The sequence below is a fragment of the Urocitellus parryii genome, chromosome 3 (assembly GCF_045843805.1).
Source record: "Urocitellus parryii isolate mUroPar1 chromosome 3, mUroPar1.hap1, whole genome shotgun sequence".
NCBI lineage: Eukaryota > Metazoa > Chordata > Mammalia > Rodentia > Sciuridae > Urocitellus > Urocitellus parryii.
Window position 1 is genome coordinate 53,558,160 of NC_135533.1, and position 27,282 is coordinate 53,585,441.

The 27,282-nt window shown below is 50.0% G+C and overlaps 1 protein-coding gene across 1 annotated transcript in view; it reads right to left on the minus strand.

Annotated features, from left to right (window-relative positions):
- LOC144253708 (microcephalin-like) overlaps positions 1-27,282 on the minus strand; it is a 62,278-nt gene that overhangs the window by 25,310 nt on the left and 9,686 nt on the right. The window contains exons 3-7 of the mRNA XM_077796428.1: positions 15,051-15,138; positions 12,065-12,179; positions 11,245-11,355; positions 8,694-8,789; positions 5,129-6,223 (exon numbers count right to left, since the gene is read on the minus strand). Of these exons, the coding sequence (XP_077652554.1) occupies positions 5,129-6,223; positions 8,694-8,789; positions 11,245-11,355; positions 12,065-12,179; positions 15,051-15,138 (1,505 nt within the window). The remainder of the gene's footprint in view (positions 1-5,128; positions 6,224-8,693; positions 8,790-11,244; positions 11,356-12,064; positions 12,180-15,050; positions 15,139-27,282) is intronic.

Below are 27,282 nucleotides of genomic sequence, written 5' to 3' on the forward strand. Positions count from 1 at the left end.
AAGATATGAATAATGAATTTAAGAATGCAAAAAGCTTAAAACTGTGGGGAAAAAACCTTAAGACAGGACAGACACTTCCCACCACTGGGATATGTGCAGTTTATTAACAGCCTCATCTGGGACTGTGCTCTCAGCCGTTACAATCAAGTTCACTTTAACTTTCGGGGGGGGGGGGGGGGGGGGGATGATCTAATCATGGTCTACAATAGATTGAGGTAATTATAAAGCAGAAACTTCCATTCAGACAGTTAAAACTAACTTACATAAACCCATATTTTAACACTACATAATTTTCCCATCGGGAGTTTTCTGCACCTTCTGAATTCCCTGGCATTCAGTGGCTTGACTGTCTTTCCTATTTGCCTAACCTCCCAAGGGAGGTGAGCTCCGTATTAACATTACCTGCATCTGTCTGAACACCCTGCACATAATAGATGCAAACATCTGACTGACGAAAACGCGTAACCAGTCGGTTAAAGGATTGCAGCCTGCCTGCCTCATAGCCAACCTTCCTGTTTTAGCTGACACCCATGCTGAGCTGTTCAGACTGCCTGCAGCTTAAGGCCCCAGGGAGTGGGGCAGACTGTGGGGAAGAGGGCCGAGAAATGCTCTCTTTGCCATACTTAGATGATCTGAATCATCCAGAAGTGCAATAGTTACTCTTCAATTTAAAATATTTAAGGAATTCATGTACACTTATTTGCTACAATAATCCTCACTTCCTCCTGAATGAAGAAATACTGAGATGTACAGACTATCAGATAGGAACACCTACATGCCTATGAGTGGATGGGCTAGTTCTCAAAGCACATACAAAATACCTTAACTAAATTTTTAAGAAGGTGTACATTGATGATTTTAACGACTAAAAAACACCAGGATTCTCAAGCTTGCTCAGTGGTGCAGATCCAATGTAAAGATGCGATTCTCTGCCTTGGGATTATGCGCATTCTATACATACATGGCCTCCACAATGACTGTAGCATTTCTGCCGCTAGTTCTCAGTCGTGATGTAAATAAACCTCAACTTGAGCCCTACTGACCTCCTCCAGGCAGGCACTCCTTCAGAGCCAGGGTGCCACCCCATGGTCCTTCCCAGGCAGAGATGCAGGCAGGGGCCACGCCCACCCGAAGTCAGTACAGGCAGCACGACATCCGTCACAGACCGGACCAGCAAGGTGAAGCATCTCGTGACAACAGCAGCACAGGCCACCAGACCACTCCAGAAGCATCAGCCACAACACTAGCAGACCATACTCCAAGCCAGCTTCGAGTCCTTCAGGCCAACACTGCAGGCTTTGTTAACTGCCACAGGGGTGTGACAAGTGAGCTGAACTTGGTGACATCACTAGCTGGTTCATCAGCACAGTAGATGTTAAAGTTTGACTGGTAAAATTCAAGGGCTTCCAAAAATGGATGGATCGGTTTAAATGCTCCGGGGCGAACCCTGCTCACACAGAGCCTGGAAATCCAGAGTGAGCTACAGCTGGCATCCCTCAATGGCATCCTCAGCATCTAACTGAAGATACCTGGTAGCTGAAAAGATCAGACACGTGTGCCAAGAATACTGGTCAACCTTTCAGATAAAGTATGGACAGTCAAGCAGGGACAGACTGGGGCTTCAGCACATCTGCCCTCTGGTGGACCGATTCCTCCGCCTGTCAACAGATACCCGAGTCACTTTGTCTGAAACTTGCTTCATTAAGACCTGGTAGACAGCTAGAAGAGTAGTTAACCATCAACCTCCAACAGCTCACGACTACTAGCTATGAAAAAGAATCTGGCAGCTGCACTCGCCGGGTTGCTCAGATAGCCCACGTGTACAAAATGCTGACACGTAAATTCCCATCACACAGCACAGGAGAAAGCTGCATCAAACCAGGGGGCAGGAGTGGCGTGCGGTGTGAAAAGGACTCGCTTCTGCGGACGGCCACACAGCACCCTTCTGCCCCCTTCATCAGTGAGGCAAGTAGGAGCCCAGCTCGAAGTTCAAACCAATGTCAGGTGGCTGAAAGGCTGTGGTCAGCACCTCGGGCAGGAGGGACGTTTCTCTGCAGCCTTCCCATCTTGGCCCTCAGGGACACAGTGGTGCACACCTGTCACCCCAGCTACCCAGGAGGCTGAGGCGGGAGGACCATGAGTTCCAGGCCAGCTTCAGCAGCGTACCGAAACCTCATCTCGTGGACTCTCCATGCCTATCTGAATTTGCTGTAGACATTTTCCTTGAGCTACAGCAGTGTTCTCCAGACCTGATGCAGGAGCAAAGATGTTCTCACTTCAAAAATCCCTCCACCAGCACAGCTGAGCTGCCTTCTAACTTCCAACTGACTAATCTGTATTGCAAGGACATTCTGAAAGGCACAGAAAGGGGCAGTCTCAAATTTCATGAAACTTTCTCAGCAGCAAACATGCACCATGAAAATCATTCGCTCCTGGACTGGTATCAGAATTTGACAAAACCTATTATGCAAAGGCCTTTTCCCAGGTGAAATAGGGAAAATCTTATTAAGATGTTTTATTACACATCAGCCTTAATGAACACTTAGTAATTTGTGACAGGAAAACTCAATTTGAGCCTCAATATTATTCTCCCCACCTAAAGAGTTGTATTCTCAATAGCCCTACATTATAAAAAACCTACTGTTTGTTTCATTAAAACTGAAAATGTCTTATCTGCCCAAGTACCTACAAGCCTTGACTTGGCCCACAAACCCCCAAATATTTACTGATTACAGAAAATTACTGACCCTTGATATAGATTAATAAAAAAAAAATGAAGCATATCAATACCATCATGGAAATATGGCATTTTAACTTTAAAAAGGCAACAAATTTCAAGGCAACAGGATAATTCTACATATGCACAAGCAAACCGTTAATGTTTGTCCCTCTGCACACTCAGGTGTCTGCCTGAAGGACAAGGTCAACAGTGATTGCCTCCAGCAATAGGTGTAAGCCAGTCTGCTCCCCAAAACATCCAGGGTCCACTTAAAACATCACATTTGACTACTCTTGTGCTCCAAGCACCCAAGGGACTTCATCACACTGAAAAGCCAATTAAAACTGCTGCTCTTCCTGGGGACGCAGGCCATCCCCCGCTCCAGCTCAAGGGCTCGTGGCTGCTCTGGCCACCCTGCTCCTGCAAACTGCCTTAGGACGTTCATGTTGGCTGTCACCTTGGATTTGGATCAAAATGGTCCCAGTAACAGCTACTGGCCCTTTTCCACCTCTGCACTGGTGATCTGTGCCACCCGAGAGCTGCCACCTCACCCAACACCTTTACTACAATGTGAACAAACATGTGCACTGCCTATAAGTTAAAACATGGAAACGAAGTCAACATCTTAAACACAATTAAGTCTTATTTATCACTGAGTTTTTGTAACTTGCTCTTGAAACCTTTCCACACACGAGACGTTGAAAACAGTAAAAGGCACAAGTGAACTGAAAAGACTATTTCAGCCTGGAAGGTCTGGAGAGGCCTCGTCTGAAGGGGGCCGTCTCCTGCTCACAGCTACGGTGCGGCAGGAGCGCGAGTCCATGTAACTGAGGGCTTCAAGGTTTTGCAGTGGTAGGTTCCCCCAAGACCCAGTGGCCGACAGCAGATACTTCATCAATGAGTCTCCATTATTCTCCAAGTAAGAGGGTCGACCGGGCTACACAGCATGGAAGTCTCTTCTTGCCCTAGGATCTGATGATTTCTGTCTCGTGGGGATGATGTGAATGAAGAGAGGCACAAGGCTCCAGAAGATGCCCTACACCAGGCACACACACGGTTCCCATCTGAGTCAGACAAGGACACAGGAGCTGCCTGCACACCCGTGTGATGGCCCACACCCACCCTCACAGTCTAATGTCTCCAAGTCCTAGGGAGGCAACCAGCCCTGGCCCCTCGTCCTCTCCCACTCAGGGCTGGGGACACCCCGGCTCAGCCCTGGGACAAGAGCCACGTCAGTCCCAAGGACTGCTCTACTCTCATCAACACTGGGATTTAAGGGGCGACACTGTCTGGAATCAGTGTTCTTCCAGGTAATTCCTGTGTGCCTGTCACTAAAAGCTATTCAAAACCTTAAAAATACACTAGGTGAAAACAGAGTAAGAGCACAGGCTGGGGAGCATGGTGTTCTGACCACCGGAACAGCCCACTGCGAACTACTTCACACCCACTTTAGAGGCAACACGGGTCTACAATTTGAAAACACTAAGCTCAAGCTACAATTTGACATGTTAAGAAATATCAGGGTTCATAATCCACTTGAATCAAACCGTGTAATATGATGTATTAAGAACTATGTAATGTTATGAACGACCAATAAAAAAAAAAAAGAAAAAAAAAAAAAGAAATATCAGGGTTAAAATATAGAAAATTATATTAATATTTTTAGTGAGACAATTCTGGAGAACTTATAATCCAGGAGAAGATATGCAACACTTCTGGTTACTTCACTCCTGGTGACTTCTCCCTCTTGAAAATGGTGGTTAAAACCACTGGACACTAGAGAAACAACTTGGAGTCAACCGAGTCTTATTCAGGTTTTACCCAAATCTTTAGGTAAGGATGGTCAGAGCCAAGAATTTTCAATGAAGTGCCAAATGTTTATCATTACTACTTCTGCATTCGCTGACGCTCTACATAGTCTATTATGCTGCTCAATAAATAAGTCATCATAATAGTTACAATTAGAGTACAGACAGGAATAAAGTTAACATCACCCAAACCTGCTTCAAAAATAAAGGCTGATGTTTCCAAGTTGCCCCTTTCACACCTCCTTCCTTGACAGAATCACCAGCTCATGCCATCTTAATTTCCTGCTATATGAACAGCCGCCGGGAGCGAGCCCAGATTTTAAAGTCCTGGTGTGCCACAGGGAGCCCACAAAGGGCAGGACAAGTGCTGCCCGGCCAACTGCTCCCGCCAGGACTCCTGTCCCTTTCACCTGTACCAGGGAGAAAGCTTGGGGAAGTGTATTAACAACAGCTGGCTGACGAGTCCACAGGGCAAGCAAGCACCCCTAAGATTTATCACTTCTTTAAAGTCAGAAGAACGGTTTAAATTATGAAGAATGCGGTAGGTTTTAAGTATGGACACATGTTACAGACTTTCATAATATTAAAAAGATGCACATACTTGCGCTATATGCCGTGGGCAGGTTTTCCTTCTCTTCTGTAGATTTCTCCACATTATAATCAGCTTCAAAATTCACTTTGGAGGTGAAGCACCCGGCGTTGGCAGGGTCCAGCACTGAGGAGGGGGAGCCTCTTTCCTGCCTGCTTTGTACACAAAGGGACCCTCTCATGTCCTCCCCGCTTCGCTCGAGGGGACACAAGTCGCCCTCGCGTTCTTCTGGTGGCGCGGGGCTTCCACGTGGGCAAGCGTCTGCGGCCTGCCCCGCGCCCCCCCGGCCGTCCTCGGCGGCAGGCGTCTGCCCGGCAGCTGTGCGACTGGAATCCGGGTTCTCTTCGAATTTTTCAGGCTTCTGAAGTTGGGAGCAAGTTTTTGCTGTTAGCTGAGTCACAGGGACCGATCTGGGGCTTTCACCAATGCAGGAAAAATCAGCCATTTCTATTAAACTCCTTGCCCTCCTCTTAAAAAGACTCCTGCAGCCGAGCTGCGCATGGCTTGGCAGTGGAGATCCGGCGGCAGACTGCTCCGAACCCCTTTCCCTCAGGTTTTCAGGTGAGAAATAGTCCTCGTAGGACTCCCCACCATCAGGAGTGGCGGGGGCAGGCCTGGCGGCTAGCAGCAGGCCACGCTCCAACCTGAGCTGCGACCTGGGCGTGGCAGGCTTTCGGCTGAGTCTCCTTTTCTTCACCTGCTCTTCTGGAGGTGAGCCCAAGCCCACGGATGCCCTCTCCCGCCTTGGGGAGGCGCTCCAGGGCCGTGAGTGCACCAACACCGTGGAAGCAGGCGCTGTGGAGCAGTCCCCAGACACACCCTGGGCTGGCCTCCCGTCGGGGGCGACTGCTTCTCCTACAGCGTCTTTCTGCCAACTCCTCTCCTCCTCCGAAAGAGGACTCGCGGATCTCTGAGGGCTTGAGGGACAGAGGCGACCAGACAGAGCTGGTGAACAAGTGCTGTCTATTTCTAACACACACGAGGACGTGCACGTATCACTTCTAGTTTCATTAGTAGTCCTTCCCGATTGGCTTCCCTGGTTTCTACATCTCGATTCTCCATGGAAAGCATCCAAAGGTGAGCGTGAGCCACCAGCAAAGAAGTCGTCTGAAAAACATAAAGACCTAACTTTTAAAAAATGGTTTAAATATTATACTGCTGGGTTTCTGTTCGCCACTAAAAGGCTCAGGGGTCACTCCAGGTAAACTGGGCTAACTGGATGCGCAAAATAACCACACAGGAGGCAAATATTTTCTTTGGGGTCGCTGTGATGCCTCCTCTGACCTTAAGGGTCCGAAGAGACAGAGCACACGCTCTCTTGAGAAGCTATTCAAATGAGGCAAGAGGTCAGGTTTCAGGGGGCTGAATCTACCTTCATGATGTCCACTGTCAGCAGGTTGACTGACATCTGGGTAGGCCACACCCAAGGGCACAGTAAGAGTAGGGGACACACACAAGGCACTTCCATGGAACATTCTATCCTGAAGAGGGCAAGGGGTTATATTACAAAGGAACAGGTAGCTTCACCCACGGGGCTGTAGGAAGACAAGCCTGGGCATGAAGACACAGCCACTCGAACCCTAGAAGAGCGGGGCAGTCTAGCAGCATGGGTGACTGAAGCCACATTGCCCAGCAGGGTCACGAGCGAGGTTGGTCTCCCCCATTACACAGTTCAGCCAGGTGTGGCGGTGCACACCTGTAATCCCAGCAGCTCTGAGGCCAGGGCAGAAGGACTATAAGTTTAAGGCCAGCCTCAGCAACTCAGTCTAAAAGAGTCAAAAGGGCCGGGGAGGTGGCTCAGCGGTAGAGTGTCCTGGGTCACTCAGACTAGGTCGTGTGCCAGTCCCAGGAAACAGTGCCCCAATCACCACAGCTTGCCTCGGCCTTCCTGCCTCCAGTGAAGGCCTTACATCTTTATACTCAAAAGTGAGACCAGGGGCTGTTTCCCCGAGAGCAAGGCTGGGCTGCTGCACACCACCTGCACACTCTGCACCCTTCCACACTCCTCCCCATCTCCCTCGACTCGGACCCTCTGGGTAGGATCCATCCTCCCAAACTCCCTTGAGCAGCACCCAGGTCCAGGCTCGTCAGCCAGGTTCTCCTGTGGCACCTACGTGCACCACACTTGCCATGGTGACTGTCCTGCTCACCATGACACAGACTGCTAGGACAGCCGTGTCTAGCCCAGGCCTGGCTCCGCTGTGGACACAGCCTGCTGGCTGGCTGGAGGCCCCCACTTTGGCTACACAGTCTGGAAGCAACATAGGTTGCTGTAACTTTCCGAGATCACTCCACCTCTACTTTTAAAAACCAAGTTCAATGTTGGGTGTAGTAGCATACACTTATTATCTAGCAACTCAGGAGGCTGAGGCAGGAGTATCACAAGTTTGAGGCCAGTCTCAGCAACCGTGTGACCTTATCTCAAAGTTAAAAGAAAAAAAATGGTAGAGCACCCCTAGGATCAATCTTTAATGCCCACCCCGACCCCCAGAGGAAGAACCAAAGGAAGAACTTTCCTAGAGTCTGTAGGGCAGGGCCATGCTATGCCTAGGTCAACCCGTCTTTGGGGAAGAAGCTGGAAATATAAGTCACTGACTGGCCTGTGGAGGTGCATACGCTCGTCACTTTCCAAAATGCCAACTTGCAACGTGATGGTCGTCCAGAGAACGCATTCTGAATCCGACTCCTCAAGTCAGAAGCCTGGGTTTGCCCCTCACAAACCGGGGACCCTGCACAAGCTGCTTGGCCTCCCTGCGTGCTGGTCCCCTCCGGCAGGGTGGGTGTGGTGGTGCCCTAACTCACAGGGCTGACGGGAGCCTGGACCCGATGCAGCAGGAAGTTGGGCAGAGCAGCGTCCATGAGCGGTAACCCGCGATCCCTGCCACCACCCTCCATTTCCAACCCGTGGGAAACCAGGGGTACAAAAAGGGCACTTTAGGTAACTGGGCAAATGACCTCAGCCAACACAGAAGGGATGACAGGGAGCGACCAGGCAGGGGAAGGGGCCCGAACCTCCCAACGGCTCAACACCTGGGCCTTGCCACTGCTGCAGCCTCCATGAGGCGGCCCCGGAACCTCTCAGACATTAGCAGTCCTTGACTGCCATCGTTCAGGCCCTCTTGTGGGATGGATGAGAAATCCAGGAAACCCAGTGCAACCAGAGAAGTCGCAGCCCTGAAAACCCGTCATCCCCAGTGAACCAAGGCCCCGTTAGAATAACACACACACACCCGCTGACCCCACTCAACACACCCCACGTGTTCACTGAACAGCACGAGGAGCAACTCAGCTGACTGTTCGGGCCTATTTAAACGGTGTGCAGGTCAGTTCATACAAGTTTTAAAGATGAGCAATTGATTCTGTAGCAAGGAAACAAATGCATAAGAGAAAACCCACAGGAACCAAAAAAGGAGATTTAACTTATGCATTTCTCAGGTCTTAATTTATTCCAATACCAAATTTGGGGTGAAATTTATGAGTTCTAGTTATACCTAGATGTTCTACTCAACGGAACTATAAGAAATGAAGCGAGAAAGTTATTTCTAAATCTCAAATATCACAAAGAAAATAATTTTACCTGAACACAAAATATCAGGTGAAATGTTCAAAGTCACTTCACACGCGGACGCAGGGTTACCTGGCTTCTCATGGGACTGCTCAGTCATCTGGGAAGCTGTCAACAAAAGGAAACATTCTCGGCTTCAGTATTTTCAACTTCAGTACTTTCTAGCAGATAAGACAAAGTTGGGATGGATTCGTGTATGCCACACGCACACCAACTTGCTCCTCAGACCCACCACTCCGACTGAATACAAACAGGAAGCACAAAAATCCCCAGTCAAAACTCTCAGACAGGAATCGTGAAAAATCTGAGGCAGTCATATTATTTAAAAAGCATGAAATCACACAGAATCAAAGACCAGAAGGGGCTGGGGACATAGCTCAGTCAGGGCTTTGCTTAGCATGTCTGAGGCCCTGGGTTCGAGCCCCAGCACAGCAACAAAACCTCAAAACCCCACAAAGCTCAGCTGAAATCTTTAAAGGAAAACAAGCTCAACTTGCTGAAGCTAATCAGTCCCAACAAGGGGAGGCAGAGGCTCCGTTTTCCTACTTGAGGACCTCGGCCCTGTCAGCAGGAAGCTCACCGCGGCTACTTCCCTACCAGAGCCATAGCTCTCACTGGGAGCTTGGAGCTCCCAGCAGATCTTCAGTATCTGCAGGAAGGATGTGACCAGAGGCCAAGGTTGCTGGGCATGCCACCATGCACAGGACAGTCCCACAACAGAATTACCCACCCCATAATACCAGCAGCGCTGGGGTCGAGAAGCCCTGGAGGTTTTGGTCAAAACAAGAATGACGTAATAAAGGTAGCCTGTATGTCACCTGCGCACTGCGACAGATGAGAAGCCAAAGGCATGTTCAGGTCTATACCCAAAGATGTCTTTTAAAGAGACCCTGAGGATACTTTTCTGTGAACACTTTGATCAAACAAAAATGCAAACAGAGTAATCTAGCCAGGTGCGGTGGCGCAGGCCTGTAAATCTCAGCAGCTTGGGAAACTGAGGCAGGGTATCATGAGTAAAAGCCAGCCTCAGCAAATGCGAGGCGCTAGGCAACTCAGTGAGACTGTCTCTAATAAAGTACAAAACAGGGCTGGGGACGTGGCTCAGTGGTCGAGTGCCGCTGAGTTCATTCTCCAGTTAAAATAGTTGTAAAGAGAATAAATTCAGGGAAGGAAGGTGACCCTGGAGAAAGTTCTCCACGTTGAGTTTTAAACCACGCCAGACTCGGGAGGCAGGACCAACTCCACAACGTAACTGACACGTCAAGACCAAGGCGGGTTGGCTCACGTAGGTGGTCACACGTCCCAGCAGTCTGGATGCCCAGCTTGCTCCACCAGGTCCATTCTCAGCTCCCTCTTCACAGAGCCTGACCATCTCCCAGGCTGCACTGCAGTCCTGGCTATAGCCAGGAGCGGTCATCAGCTAAGTCCCGCCCACGGACTCAGGCAGGAGTATCGGGTGGGATGGGTGGTCATCTCTGGGAAGGTGGCTGGAGCTTACTAGCCTGAAGTTAGATCTTGGAATGGAAAGGCACCAAGGAAGGAAAACAAAAGGTGGGAACCTCAACTCTTAGGACACCACAGAAGGTCAAGCCCAATGGCCTACTTCTGACTTGACAGAGTAATGCAATTCTAACCCAAGTCAGTTTGTTTCTTTCTGTGTTACATGTAGCTAAAACCAACCTCTTGGATACAGGTGCAGTAAGACAGGTTAAAGGTCTGACCTTATGGAAAGCTCATACATAAGAATAATAAGCAAATGAACATAAAATTCAGAGGCAATTATTGATTACATTAAAAAACTGGCAAATCAAAAAAGTCAATCATATGAAGACATTCAACCTCACTAAAAATCCAAGAGAACTAACAAAAATACAGTTGTTCAACCTCCAGACTGAAAGACTTAGAAGCTAGTGCCATCCAGTTTTCCAAGCATGGAGAATGAGCATTATGGTAAATAATGGTGTAGGGTAAAAGGCCCCACAGTTTTGAAGTGTCATTTCAATCTATCCAAGTTTTAAATCCCGTCTTTATATTCAGAAATACACAAAGTACACAGGAAAATAAGTGTTTGTGAGAGATGTAGGTGGGGTTATAAAAAAATTTGGGAGAATTAAAATGTATATACCATGATCCAACTGCAGTAAAGACTAAATCACAGCTCCACGCAGAAACCCAGCCTCTATCATGTGCACACAGATAAGTGATGGCGTGAAGATGATCTGGAAAAACAGATGGAGTTGACAGAGATCCCCTTGCAGAAGGGCGGAACTGGAGGAAGAGGAACTTTCACCCTTGGCTACAGGGTTCTGTTAGAACGTGCTCAGCTGTTACCCAACTAGTTGAAAATGTTACAAGACACTACAGAGGATTTTAAACCTGGAGGATACTGTATGCCCAATAAAAGTTCTTAACGAAGACTTTCTGGAAAAAAACAATGAAAAGATCTTTACTGAAATAGGTCAAAGTGTTAGAAATCAGGAAAAGCTAAAAATATCCAGGTTAAAAACTTTCCACCATAATTATTCACCTGCCTGCCCAAGTTTCATTTTCTAAGACCACTTACATGTAGGGGAAAGATTTTCCCTCCTCTCCTTCATGTCTTGTAATCTCTTCTCCATTGTGCTGTGGTGGTCACTAATTTGAGTTGTGGGACTATACATCGATGAGTCATTATCTGACAACAAAAATGTAAGCTCAAGAAAACAGCTTTGCATTTCCACAACATGACTCCTTTTAAGGAATCCTGCCCCATAGCCTTCTCCTTCAGCATCTCACCAGCACGGATGGGTGCCACTGCAGTGTTGGCTGGCACCGCGCTGCACAGGCCATGCCCTGGCATTGTGATGGGCATAGCACCCACTGGTCTCAGCAGACCTACCTCAGACCCTGCGTCCTCACTTAAAGATGAGGAAATACCTCGGAATCACATGGCCATGAAGAGGCTGCAAAGCTGAAAGCAACCGAGCTCCTACACGTGGTGTAGACCCAGGTTCCAGAGCTGCTCCCAGGAACCCCAGCTCACAAGCTCAACACAGCCACCCCTGGCAGCAGGTCTGGTGTTCTCAACTCCAGAAGGACACAGCATTTAAGGTTTGCTTATTTCAGATAAGAACTAATATCAATAAGAAGACAAACCAATGGAATCTGTTTCAACAAGGCTTAGCAAGGTTGCTTTTCTTCTATGATCACTCCCAAAGGTCCCACCAATCTGGTAAACCGATGGAGACCCCGCTGGCCCCTGGCGTCTGCTGGGCTCCCAGCAGGCCCCACATCAGCTCTGTGCTCCTTCCTAGGCTAAGGCCACTCGGTCTTACTTGTGGCCCCTGGGCCCACAGGGCAGGAGTGAACCCAGGGCCAGGGCTGTTGCCTGAGGCTGGGCCTACCTGGGGTCATCTTTTGCTTTTGTAGCTCTTCAGTCATCTTCTCAAATTTCCTTTGAAGTCTTTTGTCATTTTCTGGTGTTTTAGGAATAAAATCTTTGGGCTGCATACACTTACGCTGTGGAAAGGGGACATAAAAATCAATACCATATCACAATTGGTTTTAAGATGGGAAACACTCTTTCCCATACGCTTCTGATATAATCTTTTAAATATCACTAATATTTTTTGCATGTATATAAATTGGAAATTTTAAAAGAGACAGAATTTGAGAGTTTAAATGAAAGGCTGTGTACCACGCAGTGTTTCCTGGCTCTCGGCACTCATTTTCCTCGAAAATTCGTAGAACTAGCTTCTTCATATTTTTTGCTATTCTCACATCATTTTCCCTCCAAAAAATCATGACATAAAGTCATCACTTTGTATTGTATTACTATAACTAAAGAAGGAAACAATCATTTAGTCTTTCCTGCTTGCCTTTAAGCCACAGTAACTCCATTCAGCCAGTGAAATCCAAACCCTAACTACTCACCAACACCTGGATCTCACACCTGGGATCCAAAGCCTCAGCTAACTTTCTAGCCTATCTACCCTTGAACAAAAAGGAGACAGACATCCCTTTGAGACCACTTCAGCTCTGACTTTCCTGCCTTCTGTCCTTGGCTTGACCCTTCTGTTCCGCTCTTGAGCCCAGAATCTTATGAATATCCTAACTTGCCCTCCGTCCTGCACCCGAGCTCTCCAGGTTGAAGCCACAGCCCCAACTAGCTGACATGGAACCTAGTCAACTTCCTTAGTCTTAGTGTGAACTGCTTTTAGTCCTTCAAGGCTAATGCTCACACTTGCGTTCTCAGGATCCGACTTTTAGTAACGCATTCAATCGTTTACTGACAATGTTATGTGTCTGGCACTGGCCTTGTTACCCAGAAAGATCCTTGGATCAAGAATCTTGCACTACTGGTAAGAAATGGTTACCAAATACAGCTCAAACTATACCTCCTGGGTGCTGGAGGTTAACCTCAGCAGACACACTGCTCTGTAACCATAGGGCCACACAGTGCAGAGACAGGCTGTATAGCCTTTGACACTGCTTACCAACAGGGACTAATGGCTTGCCCAGAGGACTCTACAAGGGATAGGGTCAACTAAGCAGCAGAGGACAGGCTCTACCTGTGCTCCTGGCTCCAAGGTGCTCTGTAGATTTGGAGCCTTTGTTACTTTGAGCTTCTGTGAATCCTTGGTAACTGAAGCCCATCTGTCACCACGGTTGCAGTGGGAGAGATCGCAAGCTCTACAGACAGGGACCGGAGAGCTGGCACCAGAGGAAAGAAAGCTTCAGCATGCAGGGTGTCAGAGGAGATGCCAGGGAGAAAGTAACATTCACAGAGAGCCTTCAGGAAGCTGGAAACCAAGTCGTGTGGATGGATTTGGGAGAAGCATGTTCCAAATGGAGGGAGGAGATAATGCAATAAATGGCTCAAAACAGAAACAGTCCTGGTATGTCTTGAGCAGCAAGCCAGACTGTTAGGCTAGGAGTAGAACTGACATGGACGAAAGCAGAGAACTTCCAAACAAGGTCTCAAGTCATGTTTAATTTGCAAATTACAAACGTGCACGGTGGTGCATACCTACTAATCAGAGGCTGAGTCTAGAGGATAGCAAATTTGAGGCCAGCCTTATCAACTTAGTAAGATCCTGTTACAAAATTAAAAAGAAGAAGGTCTGGGGATGTAGCTCAGTGATAACAAGCCCCTGGGATCAATTCCTAGGATAAAAATAAAAATTGCAATTGCATTTAAAAAAGGAAAGTTTTATTTTTAGACAGAATTCAAGTATATGAGCTGTCATTATGCATCAGATCAGCAAAAAAAGATCATATCCAGCATTGATCAGCATCAAGAAATACACTTCTGATAGAATGTAAAATGTGTATTCTGAGCCAGTAATTTCTAGGTATCCAACCTGGAGATATAAAACTCAAACACGTCCCACAAGTAAAAAGCTTCGCAGAGGCTGACAATGACCTAAACACACTTGACCTGGGGAGAGGCACATCCATGCTGTGTACCACGGTGCAGAGACAGTTCCACAAAGGACCTCAACGGCAGACCATCGAGACCCACTCCCAAGTGGAAAAGCAAAGCGACCCCGTAACCCACCACTCACAGCTGCAGAGCCCCAGGCTCAGAGCTCACGGGTGAGTGCAACACGTGTGTTCTGAGGCGGTCCTCCAGGACCCTCGCAAACTGAAAGTTGCTTATTTAGAGGGAAGGGCATCAACAGATATCTGTGTTATCGGGGTTTCCTCGACATTATCTCCGCTGGCACAGTCGGGAGACTGCTGGGCACGCAGCCCACACTCATTCCACCACTGCCCTGCGACTGGGTGCACAGAGGCCATCACGTACCACCTGGAGAAGCCACGGCTGCTTCATTTATAGGAAGTGAGCCGTTCACGTGTGCCTGATTCGGTTTGGACAAAATCTTCAAGTCTCTAGCAGAGATTCTAGTCTAGCTTTCACTTTCATAGGAAGCTACCCTCAAATCTCAAAACTTTGAAACAAGTCAAAAACTGAAGAGGCTGCAGTTCAAATGTGAACTGGACTCAAGGCAGGCAGCGTCCTCAACGCTGGCTGTGAGGCAGACCTCCTGTAATAATAAAGGGCTCTTCACACTCAGATGTGTTTGTACTGGGCTCTTGAGATTCTGCAAGGAACACAGACCTTTAGTACAGGTCTAAACTGCGTTCTAAGCAAACCCTGAAGCACCCGAGGTCAGCAACTGCTAGTTTTCCAGTTGGGTCAACCACAGATTTCCCCTTTTCATAAATCAATGCAGTCATGGGCCAAGATGAACTATAATGTGCCAAAACACCACGCGAAGAAGATGACAGGATCACGAGCGTGACAGATGACTCTGGAAGATACTTCCGGAAGCCCTGTCTCCTAGGGGTCGGTTGCCCGGGCCTGCGGCAGATGGGCACACTCACCTTCCTCCTCATCAGGCACGGCAAGAGCTCGTTAGTGTTGGTGGCAGGGAACAGCGACTCCTCGACGCGTGCTCCGGCTGTCCTGCACCTGTGTGGTGAAGATGAAGAAGCACTTAGGAAGGGTCTCCGTCACCTTCACACAGCATCCGTCCTGCTCACGTGTCACCCATCCAGGAGATTCAGGCATGGGTCATTTAAAGTAAGCACACTCAACACCAAATTCAAATCAATATGCATTAAACTTTCCAAGTCTTCTCCACGCGGCGTTTTGGTACATTTAAGAGGAGTAGCAGGTACAAGCAGCAGGATTTTTATGTAACATTTTTAGGCTTGTAACACTTTATACTCACCAGTGCATGACACTCATGAAGGTAAAGCAGACACTGTTCAGTGTTTAAGAAGATCAGGGTGAACAGGTCGTAAGATGAGTGGGCAGGAGGGACAAGACAAAGTTGAAGCCAGAGACTTTCCTCCAAATCCCTTCGCATGCTTGTCAGAGGCTCCAGAGCACCAGGTGGGCAATGCCATGACCTTGGAGCTATGCCTTCCACCCCAGCCCTCCACTGCCACTTCAGAGCACCCTGCTCATCCCCTCAACCATTACCCTCCCCCTGGGCACCGTACTCAGACCTAGACAGCACATCTGCTTTCCAAGGGACCTGCGACCTCCGATTCCCTTGTATCACCGAGATCTCAGAACATTCTCTCTCCAACCCAAGTCAAAGACCTCCCGTCACTCCTGTGTTTGCAGGACACTCTCACCCACCCGTCGGTCAAGTCTTATAACATGGCCCCTAACCACATCTCTGGTTACCTCTCACAAGCCTGTCACTGGTCAGCGTCTAATATGCAGCAGATGTTTGAAAAAATAACATACTAAAGAAGTGCAATGAGGAATGCCTGCCCACGGGTATAGAATCCACCATGACACACCAGAAGAGGAGGAAGTTTCAGAGATATGTGTGATGTACATGGTTTGCACAGAACATTAAAAGAAAAACAGGACGTGACCAGGGCGGCGATTCGGGAGCTCAGAACACCCCTGTTGTTCCCGACACCCTTTTGAACACATGCAACAGCAAAACTGTTCCACCACTGGCATCGCCTCCTTCAACTTCCCAGGTCCTGTGGGTGCACACAGGGTTTCAGGACCTTGGCACCAACAAACTGCCCACAGACACGAGTACAACCGTCTTCAAGGAAGCAGGATGCAGGAGGAATCTGCAAAAACGTGGAAGAGCAGCAACTGTAGGAGAGGAGCACAACCAGGCAGAGCACACTGGACGCCCGCAGGCCAGAACAAGCCGCGGCCGAAGCAGGTCCCAGGCCCAATGCTGTGAAGGAAGACTCAGGACAGGGATCCCACCCGAAGCACAGCTCTGGCAGAGACACCAGTGTGAGCAGGTGGCACTCTTGGGAAACACCATTGGAAAGAGGGGATGAGCAGTCAGACGGCCAGAGAACTGGGCACCTCAGGGCTGCAGGCCAAGAGCAAGAGCCCGGGCCCCTCCTGTGGGCTCCGGCTTAGGAAGGGTCACAGGCGTGTGCTCACAGGCAGAGGGCTGGGTCCAGGACGATGACCCAGGAAAGACCAGTCAGGGATACCATTGTAACTGAGGGAGGTGGCACTGAGGCTCAGCAGGGGCAGTGGGGGTAGGGATAGGGGCCAAACTGAGCAAACTTTAGGTAATGAAACAAAGTCCTTAACCTTTGGTTAAGTCTGGTCAGATAAACACGATTTTCTCTTACCCCCAAAAGTCCCAATAAAATGCCAGGAAAACAGAAAACCCAACAAAAGTGAAGAGTAGATAAGAGTTGTCTGAGGAACTACAGCGCAGAGAGAAAGGAAAGCCAGGCCTGGCAGCAGGAGACCTGAGCCCAGGGGCTCAAGTGCAGGAGCCGAGAGCAGAGGGCTGCTGGACCTCGGGCAGGGCGCACGGGAGCCTGGGGACTCGGGTCCAGGAGCAGAGGGCTGCTGGACCTCAGGCAGGGGCACACGGGAGCCTGGGGACTCGGGTCCAGGAGCAGAGGGCTGCTGGACCTCAGGCAGGGGCACACGGGAGCCTGGGGACTCGGGTGCAGGAGCAGAGGGCTGCTGGACCTCGGGCAGGGCGCACAGGAGCCTGGGGACTTGGGTCCAGGAGCAGAGGGCTGCTGGACCTCGGGCAGGGGCGCACGGGAGCCTGGGGACTCGGGTCCAGAAGCAGAGGGCTGCTGGACCTGGGGCAGGGGCACACGGGAGCCTGGGGACTCGGTCCAGGAGCAGAGGGCTACTGGACCTCAGGCAGGGGCACACGGGAGCCTGGGGACTCGGGTCCAGGAGCAGAGGGCTGCTGGACCTGGGGCAGGGGCACACGGGAGCCTGGGTGGGGGGGCCTCAAGTGCAGGAGCCGAGAGCTGCTGGACCTCAGGGAGGTGTGAAGGAGCCAGAGCCTGCGAACTCGGGTGGAGGAGCAAAGGGCTGCTGGACCTCAGGGAGGCACGCAGGAGCTGAGAGCTGCTGGACCCTGCAAAGCTGCAGCAATGCCCAAGATGGCCAACCGACTGGCTCTGGATGCAAGGATCCAGGCCAAGCTCTGGGAGAAGAAAGCTCCACTTGAGGAGAAATGTGCCCTGGTAGACTCAGAGCCAGTACAGTTTTACAGTTTTAATACAAATGCAGACAACTGATTTGATGAAAACTTATGTAGATTGGAATAAAAACAGGAAGATTGCGACTGTGCAAACAGCGGGTGCATATACAAGGGAGCAGGGTGCCCTAGAAGGGAGCTAGCTACAAACCTCTCCCTGTCAGAGTGATAAGAATTAGGTAGGGAACATCCAAACAAAAATCAAGACAGCAGCATGGCCTGTGCTTGGAACTGAGGGGACAAAAGCAACCCCTGTGGAAACAGCAAGCCTAGGAGCCAAGCAGGGGTCTGGAAGGACGGCTGTTCTCCACCATGCACCTGGGAAGGGGGTTCGCCCGGTCAGTATTATGTTCCACACACACACTCCATCAGGACAGGGAATGAAGCTGTTCACCCGACACCTGGACCTTGCCACAAGCAGCACATACATGGTCCCATTTATGTGAAATGTACAGAACAGGAAAATCCAGAGATGGAGCAAGTCATTAGATGCCTTGGGGTTGGGTGATGGCTAGAGGGTAGAAGGTTTCGTTTCCAGGCAATGAAAATGTTTTAAAATTGTGGTGATGGCCACACAACTATGTGAATGTTTAAAACCAGTGAAATATTTTAAGAGAACTGTAGGCAATTAAATCTTAACACACCAAGAACACGAGACACTACCGCATATCCACTCAAATGGCTAAAATTCAGATGATAAATACCAAAAGATGGAAAAATGCTGGTGAAGATGGGGAGAAAACTGAATGCTCACGCACTGCTGGTGGGATTACAACCACCTCGGCACCAAGCTGGGAAACAACCCAAGAGGAAAGAAAGCAAACATGTATCCATAGCAACTCCATCCAAATAACCACAACACAAACCTCTCCAAACCCCTCGGCTGGGGAGCGGATAAGCACACTGCGGCACAGCAACAGAATGCTACTCGGCTGTAAAAAGCCCCCCCCCCAACCCGCACCCAAAAGACCTCAGGAACAGAGGAGCCAGGCCAAGACGGCATGCAGGCGCCACCCGTCCCCTCCCTGTCATGCAGGGACCTGGGCAGGAGACAGGCTGCCGGTGTGGGCCTGTGGGAAGGTTCTGGGTGACCACACGGTTCTGGGTTTGGTGGTGGTGACTTGATGCATTTTTCAGAACTCAGCAATCTGTACTGTTAGAATGAGCATCTTTATACAAATTGTGTTTTTATTTTAGTTGTACATGAATTTTTTTTTTTAAATGTAGTGTTGGGGATCGCACCCAGCGCCTCACACATGCGAGGCAAGCACTCTAATACCAACCCACAACCCCAGCCCTGTAAATAGTTTTTATAAAGCCAATTTTGATAAACCACGCAAGCCTGTAGAAAGCCTATTAACTGCATGGTGAGCAGAATACTGGCCCCAAGAACAGAGATGAGAAACCAGGAGGAGGGGTGGAAGAGAACAGGTATGGCCGGCTTCTTAGGTGGCCCCTTTCTCAAATACCCTTAAGTTATGAATTTCAACCCTGAACAGTTTTACCGGCTTCTCACTTCAGCAAAATATCACTTATTTACCACTAAGGCCAGTAACAACATGTAAGAGGAGGAGGGGCAGTGCACACAGCTGGACAGAGGAGAGGATGGACAGACGGGGGCAGCTGTCCCAGCACCACACCCTGCCTTGCCGTGAGCACACAGGTGCAGCTTGGCTGGCTGGAGCACTGCTCAGGCCGGCAGGCAGGGGCCTCCACCTGAGGACAGGAGGCTCAGCCCAGAGCATCATTGGCAAGTGGCTTCCCAGCTGGAACTCCAGGAAAGGCTGGAATAACAGGCAACGAGGCGGTCTGCCCCCTGGAGGTCCAGCTTCCCAGCAGCTGGTCGGGATCTGAAGACATGGAGGACACAGTCCCCGGATCCCGTCTGCCTAGGCTGAACTACTGTCCCCACAAGGAAGCAAACAGGTCTCAAGGCGGGTCCCGTCACCCTGTATGCGAACAGCCTGCCTGTGAGCTTTCACAGTGACATCTGCAGCTGCTACAGGGAAAGCCACATCCGACAGGCACTTGAGGGAGACCTAGTCAGACAGAAAGCTTCCATCCCATTTTCTTTATATAAATTGTGTTTTTATTATATATAACATTAGCCCCCCACCTAGTGGTCAGAAAGAAAAGTATCTCAAGAAAGCTCTAGAAGTCAACTCTCTGACCTTGGTCCTCTAGCATTCGAGCTCCAGAGCCCATGGAGACAAAGGGGCACCCCTCCTCTGGGGAGCCCTGCTCTGCGGAGCTCCTGCCCCCAGGCTTCCCTCGGCACACCTGCCTGGCCCTCAGGCTGCCCCGACTCTCCTGTCCAACCTCACTGCGACGTGGCCCACTGTCATCACTGTCCTCTGAGCCCCGTCAGCTCAGCAGCCTACTCATCCCCTACAGGGACGGTGACTCCAGCTGCAAGCACCCATGTCCCTGTGGTTCAAGGATGAGCCCAAGCAGGGCCCCTGGGAGCCGGGAGGAGAGAGTTCTGGGAGCACAGGGAAAGCACAGGTGAACCTGAGCTGGGTGTGGGCACAGAGCCCCAGCTGTGGTCGGGCTCCAGGAGCTCCCATGCCTGGGCAGCCCCACCCCGCGTCCCGTGGGGCCCCAGCATAGTGGGCATCTCCACAACACTGTGCTACCTCCTGGACAGACGACCGGGAGACAGCCTTAGGACTCAGCCTGTGAAAAAGGAAAGAACTTTAACAAGGGCACGCCAGGGAAGGGCACTGGAAGGCAACACCGCAGCAGGTAACTAGAGCAGGACAGCAGAGCTGCCCCTAGGCCATCTGCTGCTCAGCAGCCCTCGTTCCTGACGTGCACGGGAAGCCAGCGCCAGAGCAATGAGGCCCACAGAACTCCTCCATAAGGGACCACAGTACGAGGGCTCGTTTACCTTCACACTAGGGGTGCAAACACTGCGGAGATGCAGACTTTCCGAAGGGCGGGCAGACAGAAGAGGGTGAAGGCAGCAAGTTTCCTGCTCACCGACTTTTCTTGAAAACACGTGAGCAGTTCTGGAAGGCCCCAGTTCCCCTCCACACTCACTCGCCTGGCCACACTGTCCTCCCACGGGCTCCTGCCAGCAGCCCTCCTGGGTCTGCAGCAGGGGCTTCTGTACTGCTGTGAGCAGAAGGCTTGACTCCATCCTGGATCTTATGGAATGTACGCCTAGGATATAAAAACCTCCTCAATAAAGGGGACAATGCAGTTCCTGATCTGGTGACACCTTCAGTATGTCACAGATCCCAATAAGCTTGCCTTGAGCTACACAAACGCCGTGGCCATGAGTGATGAGCTCTGGCCAGTGCTGGAACTGGACAGACTAGAGCAGGAGGAGAAGCCTTTCAGCTTCCCAATGGCTGCCACATGCTGCACCACCCTCCAGGGACAAAGCCAGCCCATGTGAAGTGGCGTTTCCCCCACTTGGGGCAGAAGTGCTCAGCACCCTCCAAAGCCACTCACAAGACTTACCCAGAGCGTAGAAGCCCCTCCAGCTGAGGCAGCCTTCAGACCTCAGCCCGAGCCCCACCCATCCTGTTGCTTCCCCAGGAACCCTGCCCCACTCACGGGGCTTCAGAGCCATCGTGGGCAGACCCTGACCTTCAAGGAGTGGGTGGGCACTGCGGAGAAGTGCCCGAGGTGTGACCTGGACAGCCACAGCTGGCCATCACCCATACTGACCGACGGCAGTTCTTAAGCATTTGGACATGAAAAATGTTGGGTCCTGAGAATCTGGCAGGTTTAAAAACCATTTGTTCTTTTGACACAACTTCTCAGCACACAGTGGGCTTGGCAGCTTGCAGCAGGAAGAACAAGTGAACTGACTCCGATGGCCAGCCTGTCCGACCACCTCCAACGAGCCCTCCATGTCCGAGTACACAGCACCTGGAGCCCGCTTCCCTCCAGCATGCAGACCCAGGGCACAGGGACAGAAGGAGCGGCGACTCTGGCATGGGGCAGAGGCACCAGACAGGACCACACCAGAGGGGCACCCATGCAGAGCACAGCCCAGAGAACCAGAGCCACAGAACGAGGGCAGTGCACAGGACCGGAGGTCAGGATTCGACTGGGGTGGACGAGTGTCCATCAGGGACTGGAGCTGCGCGAGGAGCCCCTCCCCTCAGGCAGGACAGCCTGGCCCAGGGTGTGGGTGGCAGGCGGGGCCATGGTGCTAAGGCCCGTAAGTCAGGACAAGAGTCCCCGGATCCCCAGAGCAGCTGATAAGACAAGCAAGGAAGGTGCGCTCAGCAACTGCAGCCGGCACATCCCCCTGACAGGCCCAAGTCCAAAACCTGTGGATTCGGGATTTTACGGGCTTGGTCAGAGGCAGCCTGATGACCGTCTCCCACCTTCCTAGCTCCCCCCATCCTGCTCTAGGCTTTCTCAGAAGTGTCCTCCACAGCCATCCAGGTGGCCTCCTTAGAATGAAATACCACCATCCCCCGAGAGAAATCCCAAGTGACCTGGGAGTCTCCCAAGATCAAACACAGGTCACACTGCATGGGCACACTCCTGGCGAGGGCAAGGAGGACCGGGTATTTACCCACTGGAAGGGCTTTTGCCCACGCCAAGTGCACTGCACAGGGAGCCCTTGGCCATGAGGAAGTGCCCCACCAGCACACCACCTGAGGTCAGTGAGAACAGGAGCTGTGGGGCTTCCCAGGGAACACTGCCCACAGGGAACTGGCAGTCCTCCACAGCGCCAGCCTCAGGAAGCCCGAGAGTAAGGGACAGGCTCAGGGCTCCAAGGTAGGAGGCGTCCACAGGGTTTCCCATGGACACTGCCCATGGCCATGCAGGACCCGTCCCCAGCCTGGGAAACAGCCACCCCAGGGGTGATGGGCAAGGACCCTCCCCCCGGTCAGTGATTAGTTTAGAAATTTAACTTCATGATCAGCTTTCCTTCACAGCTTGGCGGCGAGAGCCCAGCTGACCTTGATTTCTTCTGTTTTCAATATAGACGTTTCTGCTGTCCAAAGGAAATGTCAGAATCCTCCCAGTGGCTATTAGACAGCAAAATGGGATTCTAGTGACACCTAGCGACCTCACACAAAATGTACACACCACAGGAGAAACAGGGGTCATGGGACAGTGAATAGGCTGATGTGTGACAGATGCGAGGTCATCGCGGCTCTTACCCGTGTTCCCTGGAGAGCTCAAGTAAGCTTAGGACAGTCAGGGAAACGCAAATGCAAACACCACTCCTCACCTACACACTAGGAAGGAAAGGTGCTAAAACAGGTGTCCTTTGACCTGCTTGAAACAGGGGAGATGAGCAGTTTTCCAGGAGCAACAGGCAGCATCTATCAAGCATGAATATAAAACCCTTTGAACTCAAACTAGAACCAGGGAAGGACTCCTACGTCTGTGACAGAGGCCGAGGCCAGACAAGTGAAGAGTTATGTTCCCGACAGGCAGGCAGAGTCTGCAGATCTATCACAAAACACTTCTATAACTCTGCATCACGTACAGCCCCGATAGAATCCTAACTAGAATAGGGTTTGTTCTGTGTGTGTATAACTTGTCAAAACACTTCTACCGTCATATGTAACTAAAGAGTGAAGTACGATGTTTAAAAAAGGGCTGGGGATATGCTCCGTGGTAAAGCGTCCCTGGGTTCAATCCAGGGCCTACCAGACTGAAAAGATCAGTTCAAAACACATCACAGTAAGCCTGTCAGACCACAAGGGGGGAGGAAGAAACCCGGAGTTCCCGGTGAAGAGATCAGATAACCAGCAACGGAAAAGAGTTACACTGGTACCAGACACTCACAGAGGGCACTCCAGGTCCCACTTCTGCCTCTTCCCAAACCAACGCCCAAGTACAGTCCGCACTGTGAAGAGCTCTGAAGGGGGGGAGAGGCAACCCTAAAGGGAGCTTCTGTGGTCCCCACTCCCTCCTCTCCACGGAAGGAGGGCAGTCTCTGGGGGAGCAATGGCGCTGGGCAGCTCAAGGCACCAGAAGAACTTGCCGTCACTCAGCTGGACAGACCAGGGAGAAGCCTGCACAGCCAGGACCACCAGGGGCCAGGTAAGGATTCAGGGAATAAAGGACCAGAAAGAACCTCACACCTCAGAGGACAAAGTCAAGTCCCCTAGGCGGACCACCTGCAGCTAAAGCTAAAAAGGCTAAAAAGAACATCCCCAGGCTTAAGATCACAGTCTGCACACTTCAACTTTCAGGGAGTGAACTTTAAAACAAAAACACGGGCAGGCACAGTGGCACACGCCTGTAATCCCAGCAGTTTAGGAGGCCGAGGCAGGAGGATCGAGTTCAAAACCAGCTCAGCAAAAGTGAGGTGCTGACAGTGATAAAACACAAAACAGGGCTGGAGACTAATTCAATCCCCAGTAGCACCCCCCCCACACAAAAACAAACAAAAAAAAACATGGGTACTCTAGAGTCTACGCAATATTTACAGCACATTGGGTTGACTGTAATCTATCACAATTACAGCCAGGACCGTCTCAAGAGAGCCAGGAGAGAGGAATTCAAAGGCTCCCAGAGAACTACACCGACTTGGTCTTTATCATACACATCAGATGGCCACATTGTACTCCATAAATACCCAGATCATCAACTAAGAAGCAATCTAAGCTAGCAACTGAAGAAACAGCATGCAAGACGGCCAAGTGGGTCTCACCCTGGGAACGCGAGGTGCTTCCCCCACAGGGCCACATGCGCCCACTCTAACAGAATGCAGGGAAAGTGCATGCATCCTCCAGATGCCCAGGAAGCACTTAACACACCACTTAATTAGGAAGAAAGAACAAAAAGCCAGGAATGGGGGGCTCCTCAACCGGGAAAAGCACCCACAGGGCAGCGGTTGTGGCTGGTGGCAGAGCGCCTGCCTGGCACACACGAGGCCCCGTGTTCCATCCTCAGCACATGAAATAAAGGTACTGTGTCCACTACAACTAAAAACCTTAAAACATCTACAAAAAGCCTCCGACTATCGTCACACTCAGACACCGAAGGCTCCTCTCCCGAGGTCACACCTGTTCAACATGCTAGAGGCTCTAGTGAGGGAAATTAGACAAGGAAGAGAAACACAAGGCAGCCAGGATGCCAAGAAGATGACCTCTCTAATAAACTTAATCAATGGAGTACACAGTTTGTACACTGAGAACTACAAAAAACACAAAGCAAAAAATACATCTTGTCAGGCACAGTGGCACACACCTATAATCCCAGTGGCTCAGGAGGCCGAGGAAGGAGAATCACGAGTTCAAAGCCAGCCTCAGCAACTCAGCGAGGCCTTAAGCAACTAAGCAAGACCCATTTCAAAATGAAATATGAAAAGGGCTGGGGTGTCACTCAGTAGTTAAGCACCCCTGGGTTCAACACCTAGCGCATACACAGAAAAACATTCATGGATTTAAAGATTAAATATTAATACAGCAACATGCTCCTGATTAATCCAGACTCAACACAATCTATCACTCCCAGCTGCTCTCCACCACCCCATTTTTATCCTCTGCCCCAGAAACGGACACACCAATCCTAAAATTTACATGGAAATGCAAGGTACCCTCAGTAAACAATGTTGAAAAGAAAAATGAAGTTGGAGGACTCTTGTCCCAATTTCAAATTTTACTGCAGAACTATAGTAAATCAAGACTATGTGTTAGTGACACAAAGATAAGCTTACAGTTCAAAGGGACTGTGGCTCCAGGAAAGAGCTCATGCATTTATGGCCAACCAGTTCTCAACAAGGGTGCCAGGACCACTGAAAGGGAAAAGAACCATCTCTTCAAAAAACGGCGTTGGGTCAACAAAGGTGACTGCATGCAGAACAGCAAAGGTCGAAGTCCACTCACATCACTCGAACACCGACTCAGGTGGGCGCAGACCTAAGCGTGACAGACCAGTCTGTAGGCGCACCTGTGTGAATCCGTGTGTCCTGGGATTGAGCAGCGATTTCTTGGACACAACATTTAAAGCACAATGAGGTGGGGGGAGAGATGAACTACATATAATCAAAGTTAAGACCTTTTCTTTCAAAGGAATACTATTGAGAAAATGAAAACCCATAAAACGGGAAAAAATGTTTACAAATAACACGTGATAACCGTCTTATAACCAGACTACATAAAAAACCTGACAAGTCACCCGATTTTAAAATTTGAACCATGTATTTGAATAGATGTTTCGCCAAAGAAAATAACAAGACTACCACTAAAAGCTGCTCAGCGTCATCAGTCATTAGGAAACAGCTTTGACAGGGAGACAGTCTTCTACAAAGGCTGCCTCAAGACAAGGGCTCGGGGAAGTCGACCTTCACACATCACATGGCACAGCCACTGTGGAAAACAGTTGGGCAGTTCCTCAAACCGCTTAAGCACACGGGTGGATCCCATGAGAGCCAGGAGAATACACGTCTACCCAAGAAACTGAGGATGCACACTCACAGAAAAACCTGTGCACCGACGTGCACAGCAGCCGCATTCACAGCAGCCAGAAGCTGTCGATGAGCGATTTTACCAAGCCATTAGTGTCAGCAACTGCACTAGCCACACCAATGGCTCTTCACAACACACTGTTTGTAAAAAAAAAAAAAAAAAAAAATCATCACAACAAGCCCGAGTGTGCACAACCAGAACAGCAAATCCAGGGGCACAAGCTGGGTCCCAGGTTCCCAGGGAGGGGGCTCAAGGTGTGACTCCTAGCAGCTCAGGGTTCTTCTCCCCAGTAGAGGAGGGACCAGAACTGCGTGTGGAAGGTACAAGAAACTCTGAAAGGACGGGTGGGCTCTGATGTGAACTTTATTTCAAAATAGCAAAGGCTGAACAATTATGAGATGGAGAATTATTCATTGAAAGGAAAACACCAGAGGAAAGAAATCTTCAGGAATGAAGACCAACAGAAACATAAGCAAGCAATGTTCAAAGTCAGACAACTATTTAAAGCAAAATTTACAACAATATCTCAGAATTCAGAATGCATACGTGTATAATCCACAGGAGAACCCTAACACAAGGCAAGATGTGCATCACCCAATTCCTGTGGCTAACGAGCACCCATGATCAGAAAACTTGAAACCCGAAACTTTAAGCATCAATATTTTGCTTAAAATGATTTGGGTTTGGGGGGCTGGGGCTGTAGCACCTGCCTAGAAGGTGAGAAGCACCAGGTTCAATCCTTAGCACCACATAAAAATAAAGGCATTCTGTCCTACAACTACAGAAAAATGGAAAGACTGGATTTTGTAACACTCCAAGTTTTAGATTTTTGGATTATAGATATTCAATCAATAAAGTCTACAAAAATTTTCCAAAATCAGATACTTCCTCCGGTCCCTTCTGTAATTGGGATACTCAACACGTGTGTTGACTTCTCGGCAGACTTAGAAATGGATATGTTGTAATCCTCAAAAGGAATCACTATTTAAAAAAAAAAAAATAATAATGGCAAGAGCTATAGCTTTGAAAGTCAGCTCAAATAATCCCAAATAGGAAAGGGGCAGAAAAGCATAAGACGCTTACCTCTCCAGGCTCGGAAGGTTAAGAACAGCAATGCCCAGGGGTCAGTGAGCACCCCAATGCCCAGATCTTAGTCTGATGCTGCCCCAGAGAAGAGCCAGGCCCCTGAGCAGGTGGCGGATT